This window comes from Cyprinodon variegatus, unplaced genomic scaffold, assembly GCF_000732505.1.
Source record: "Cyprinodon variegatus isolate N-32 unplaced genomic scaffold, C_variegatus-1.0 Scaffold284, whole genome shotgun sequence".
Classification (NCBI taxonomy): Eukaryota; Metazoa; Chordata; class Actinopteri; order Cyprinodontiformes; family Cyprinodontidae; genus Cyprinodon; species Cyprinodon variegatus.
This window is the reverse complement of record NW_015150737.1, coordinates 219,938-226,668: the sequence shown is the minus strand read 5'-3', so window position 1 is coordinate 226,668 and position 6,731 is coordinate 219,938. Positions and strand designations below refer to the sequence as shown.

Genomic DNA, 6,731 nt, shown 5'->3' with positions numbered 1-6,731 from the left:
CTTTTTTCTCAGAATTCTGACCTTTTTTCTCAGAATTCTGACCTTTTATCTCAGAATTCTGACTTTTTTTATTGTTAGAATTCAGTCAGAATTCTGAGAAAAAAAAGTCTGAATTCTGACTGTTTTCCCATACTATACTGAAATAAAATTAAAAAAAAAATCAGTTAACTTTTTTTTTTCCCCAGTGGCCCTAATCCTCTTCAGTAGAAAGCAGTTGGGGTGTGCAAAAATAATCGTCATGACGATGCATCGCCATTCTAATGTTTGTGATCTACTGCATCGTTTCTTGACGCCAAGTATCGATTCTTAATTTAAAAAAAGGAATAAATAAAATACATGATTGGTTGGCGCACATCAGCCAAAAACAAGTGGAATACAACTTCCAGTCCAGTAGGTGGCGCTGTGGATGTGTTGACACCCGCTGCCTTGTGTCACAAGCATTTCCGGCCGCGGGATACTGCGACGAGTCATTCATAAAGAAAACATTCGCCCGCCTCCGTCACATTTCAAGTCAGATGTTTGGATGCATTTTGGCTTTAAGAACAAAATTGATATGATGCACGTAATTAGCAAAATTAGAAAATGTCATATATTTGAATGTTTTCATTTCATTGGTTTAAAGGACCGCTGAGGCCATGTAAACACATGTGAACACCAGTCCGACCATCCTGTGCATGTCTTCAGTTTTCATGGTGAATTTTGCTGGTCATATTCAAGAAAAATGAAAAACAATCCACTGGACTTTTTTCCCCAAGTTTTAAGACGTTTCGTTTCCCATCTAGTAAGCTTTTTCAATTTAAAATGTCAGGAAAAGAGTTAAACCTCAAACTCAACACTACTCCTGACATTTTTCAGCTGAAAAACTTTCCTGGATGGGAAGCATAACATCCTTAAACTTGGAAACAAAGTCCAGTGGAATGTTTTTAATTTTTATGGTGAAGTTTAGCCACAAAACAGGCACGTCCAAACTGCAGCAAACATTTCAGTCTGCAGAGATAATCATAAAAGCTGACCTTCCCTGCATTTAAGACCTTTAAAGGTTGCAGGTCAGGAAAACAGACACCAACATCTCAGCAGAGCTCACACATCCTGGACACAAACTTTTACCTTCAGAACATTATTCACTAAAATCAGCCGCCTGAGAGAGTGATTCTTCCCCCAGATTATCTCTGACAGACGCCTTAGAGCCCAATTAGTCAACTACTCCACTATGAAACAAGTAGATATAAAGACAGACGTCCCTTTGGGTCAATCTGCTTTGCACATTAAGGAAAGTCTGTCGCCACCATGGAAGAAAACCAAAAGAAAAAAGAGGAGGCTTAATTAGCAGAGGCAAAACACAAAGAATATAAAAATAACTGTTAATGTAGGAAACCAAAGTCCATCTCATCGTTTGTCCACAGAACCTTTGCCACTAAAGCCAACTGTGATATTGACAGAAAATCAGAGGGATTTATGACATCACATGGATTAATTATTAACAGCCGTAGTCTAATGTTAGAAAGACTGTCACCGAATGAAGTGCAAGTCTGAAACAATCAGCTTGTTTTGTTGTTTATTTTGCATCAACAGGAAGGTAAACAGGTGTATAAATACGAACAGCTCTTATTAAACATTGAAAATAAACTAAAGCCTCTGCTGTTCCTCTGAGTTTGAGGATAGAATGCGTGATTTTAAATTCAAAGGAGCAAAACATGCGGAAATAAACGCTTAATTTAATATGACATATTAAAGAAAATCCCCATCAGCATCCAGCATATGTTCAGTTTCTCTACAAATATTTGTTGTTGTTGTTGCGGATTGTTGTAACGGGGATAATTAGGATCATAAATGTTTTGTAAGAACTATGTTTGTTCTCTGCTTCCAAACTCAGCATCTCTTCATCCATTCCTGCAATAAGACGTTTCATTTGAAGCTGTCAGATGCACTCTTAGAATTTTTGAATGGATTTGATGTTACTTTTAAGCTTCTCGGTATAAAATAAATATTTTAATGGAGATGAGAAATCGAAAGATTTGTATTTATTTTTTCCTGTTACAGATGGCAGTTAAAACTGTTGTTCCTACGGTGTGATGTCAGAGTCACCATCAGCTGTGCAATAAAACACCAGAAGGGTTTAGAGCAGGTTAATAGAAAATAAACCGTTGCTGGATGCAGTTTAATCTATTGTTACAACGCACAAAACTTTCTACAGATCTGGACAAAGACGGCTCTTATATTCTTCTGTAATTTGAGAAAGTCACTCTGCATTGTGTGTTTTGCTGCTCTGGATAAAAAAAAAAGACTTATTAAGATTTTAATACTTGTTTTATAATAAACTGTTTTGATTTTTCATGAGTCAAAATGGTCTAAGTGTTTATTCATCTAAAGCAGGCTATTTCCTGTATTTTGAGGTGGAATGCAGCAAACTTTTTGTCTTTGTTTAAACACTACTTTTATCCTGGTTGTGGGAAGTATTTCTGCTTGACTAGAGGTGGAAATTTCATAAGGAAGATGTGAGATAATATTTAGTTACAATATTATGTTTCATCTGTTAATTCAAGCAATCAGAAAGTGTAATTCTAGTTTCACACCATACAGCATCAAAAAATGCCTCCTGCTTCATTTTTGATGCTCATCCACATTAAGGTCAGACGTCCAGTTAATTGTGCTTCTGCTGCTCCTTTGTTCATTGGCAGAGAGCGGCTTTGCTATATTTGCTGTGATCAGTGGGTAAAAAGTAGTTTCATATATTTTTAAGTGAGAAAGTCCACCTCAAAATATCGTCAGTTCATCCATTTACCATCAGGCCTTAAATATTACTTCTCTGTCGGAGCCGCTCAGACCCCCACATACCGGCGGCGTCACTGGGAATCAAAATATTGCAGCTCATCAGATAGTCAAATGAAACCATTTCTATAGCTGTTTTACATGTAAATAATTGCAGAATTGATAAACCCAATTGTAATTAGGGTTCAAAGCATTCCTAGGTGGCCGCCCAGCAGCAGCTGCCTCAGGCCCCGTCACCTCTGGGGCGTTTTCCTCTAATGTTCGTGGCTACTGGAAGTAGATTTCACCTTTTTTTAGTGGTACAAGCTGCAGGCACCAGAATAATAAAAGCAAACATAGATTGCTGGCAGGTTTAAAGATTTAAAGTTAATTTAGACGTTTAAGTGGAGTGATCATAGCGATCTGCATCAGCAGCACCCAAGATCATCTTCTCTGATTGGATGATGTGTCACATCGAGCATCTGCTGCTAGTAAAATTTTAGAAATGTTTAGATGAAGTTTCCTGGGAAAAATTAGGGTGTACAAAAGCTGTACATCCCAAAAACATGGTGTAAAATTTGTTTTGTTTTTTAGTTAAGGGCCAACAATGTGCGCCCGTACGCATCGCTAGCTAAAAGCCTGATCTAAAGCAGAGTTTCAATTTATATTCCTTTATTGGAAAAAGAATATATATAAAAAAACTTGTTAATATGGTAACAATGTTTGATGTATATTGTTTAAAATTGTTTAGATAAACAAAAATTGAAAAAGTATGGTTTATATAAGCTATAATAAATAAATAAAAAAAATAAAAAACAATGTTTGATATTTTTGTATAACACAGAATATCAGTTGTTATACTAAAGTTGCTCTTAATAAAAATAACTAGTGTTTATGGATTATGAATACTTAAAATTTAATAATCTAAACATTTTATCCTGAATATGGCGGAATTATATTTAAAAAGAAAGATATAAAATCAGAAACAGCAGAACTGTCCATATTAATTATGCTAAAAACAGTGAAGAACAAGTAAATTGGAGCTTGATGATGATGATGATGAATGAATGCAGAGTTTTGACTTATTTCTTTGCTCACCTTGATGTCGGTGTAGGAGACTTCCTGTGGGCGGTCTGGACCCTGACCCGGTGTGGCCACGACTGTCGTCACCTTCCCAATGTCTCCTAGGAAACGAGCAGCACAAGCTTTGTTAGTTGATTATTAAATTAGGGATAAAGAGTTTAAACTGAAAGAAATCCTACGCTAAATAAAAGCTGTGAATTAAAATGAGCTGTTAAAATAAGGATATTATGCTGTTAATCCAGTATCCTGGACCTTCTCTGTGCTGCATGTAGAAGATGTAGGCTAAAGACAGCCCTTTGGATGGATGTCAAATATACACACGCCTCCGAGAAGGGAATGGCAGAGTTCACATTCATGTGACTAATTAAACTGGAGAAGGAGTCACAAAAATAGGCCAACGTCTTTTTGCTGAAGAACCGCGTTCAGTGGCGCCAACAAACTTTAGAAAAGATTATTCTGCTAAAGAATCCAGGTTAAAAGGAAAGTCTGAGGTTGTTACTGATTTATTGATTAAACATTTTATTTCCAACTGTACCTGATCTATAATATTAAAATCAGTCAAAAATCCAAGCAGGTAAAATACGGATTGATGGACTGATGAGTAAGATTCTATATAATTAAAAGACATTTTATAATTTATTACCTAATTTCAGTGAAAATAGTATTTATATTTTTATGCATATACTTCTTTACTTATATTTTCTTCACTTTAAACAGTTATGTGGCCAAAACAGATCCCTGCAAATATTACAACCAGCTGATGACATTTTTTGATTCCGCTAAACTTATTAAGACCAGGACTGCAACTAACGATTATTTTGCAAATTGATTAATCTGCCAATTAATTTTTTTCGATTAATCGATTAATAATCTGATAGCCAAATGTTCCTTAAAGAAGATTTTTACAAAATTAAACCAGATGAAACTAAGAATTTCCACTTGAGGGGTTCTGGATAGGACACATTGACAGACAAAAAGGTTGTTTATCTTAAATTAAAAATGATTATATACAATTTTGATATAATTACTGCTCTAATTAGGTCGCTCTGTCAACTTAAGGGCTCTATACAAGTTCACAATAAATCGATTACTAAATTAGTTTAAGATTATTTCAATCATCGATTAAGCCGATTCATCGTTTCAGCTCTAATTAAGACAAAAACTTTTAAACTGATATCTGCTTTTAGCCTAGCGTTGCTATTTGCCTACAAGACAAAAGATGTAAGATAAATATTTCAATAACATCTGAGTCGTGCAGATTAACAGAGCAGCAAATCCTCATCTTAAACAATAACATTTTAAGAAACATCTGTTTTCAGACTCAAACACACAAACTTCAACCTTGTTTTTTTTTTTAGCTGTAAAAATCATCATTTTTTCTAATATATTTCTGAAATACATTAGGAGCTAAATTGTAGAAACACCCTTTTCTGCCAGAGGAGCCCTGATAAGGTATTTCTCCTCCTTTACCTCTGTGAAAACATTCACCGCCCAGTACAGCCCTGGTCTGCTTCATATTGTCTCCTTGGTTTTGTTTTCTGTCTGGTTAAACTGGGTGACAATAGATTTTCCAAAGCTCATTTGTGCTGTTTGAACATCACTAAGAAACCACGTCCACATACTCGATGCTTTGTTTATTAAACAGACGACATGCTCTTTGATGCGTTCCTCCTGTACATAGAGGCGGACATCTTGGTGTTCTTGTACATCTCTATAGTAAACGCTCATCAGTCCATGAGGCGTGCTGGTTATCCGATAGCTACAGTGGTGGCGGCTATCGGTTACAGCTAAAATTATGAGGCCTGCACGTTGACCGGGTCACTGAGTTCATCGCAGGGTTCATCCGCTGGGCAGTGACCCAGAGAAGATACCCGAGTGAAGTTGGCCCCCCTACCTGATTAAAAATCAGACAAAATTGGTGTCAAACGTTTGTTTCTTTATTATTCAATCAAAAAAATATATATATATTTTCAATGAAAAAAAAATCTTCAATGAAAAAAAAGTATTTGAATGCAAAAATATATTTGAGACTCAAAAAAATACATTTGCTTTTCTTTGATTGAAAATGTTTTATTTGATAGAAGTGTGTTTTTTGTTTAAAGCAACTTTTATAATTGAAGTAACATTGTTTTTTGATTGGACCATATAATGGGTAGGACATTTGTGTCTTTATTAGTCAATCAAAAAAGAAGTTGCTTCAAACAAACAACAGAATCAATAAAAAAAAAGTTACTTCAATGAATTCAATGATTGAATAATAAAGAAACAAAATAATAGAGAAACAAATCTACCTTCATACTGGTTGACCTTTTGGATATCTTCAAAGCCAAAGCAGCACAAATGAAAATTTATGCTGCACAAACGGAGTCGAGTTAATTGACACCCATTTCGTCTGATTTAAAGAAGGTGGGGGGGGACTTCGCTCAGGTACAGGACAACATGTTAAAGCCAACTTTTCTCAGCATCTGTTAGCGTCCCGTTTCATATATCATAGCTCTCTTCTGTAATTTTTAATATGCTGACACATATCGTATATCGGCCTAATCCCAATCAAATAGCATATTTAAGGTTCGAAATAGACAGAATGCTTTTAATGTGGTCGAAAATACTTTGCTACGGTTGAAACTTGTGCTCAATGCAGACAAAACTAAATGTATGTTTTTCACAGACCTTTGGAACAAGCCACTGAATGTTCCTTCAGTGGTTACTCTTGATGCACGTGAAATAAAGATTGTTACAACTTATAAGTATCTTGGTATTGTTATTGATGACCACCTATCATTTAAGCCTGATGTTCACCGTCTAGTAAGAAAGTTGAGACTAAAATTGGGTTTTTACTAGGGATGCACGATATAATCGGCCCCCTATCGGTATCGGCCTTAAAACTGAATATCGGACAT

The 6,731-nt window shown here is 35.5% G+C and overlaps 1 protein-coding gene across 1 annotated transcript in view; it reads right to left on the bottom strand.

Moving 5' to 3' along the window:
• LOC107090180 (glycogen synthase kinase-3 beta-like) overlaps positions 1 to 6,731 on the bottom strand; it is a 30,318-nt gene that overhangs the window by 16,984 nt on the left and 6,603 nt on the right. The window contains exon 2 of the mRNA XM_015383423.1: positions 3,847 to 3,932. Within this exon, the coding sequence (XP_015238909.1) occupies positions 3,847 to 3,932 (86 nt within the window). The remainder of the gene's footprint in view (positions 1 to 3,846; positions 3,933 to 6,731) is intronic.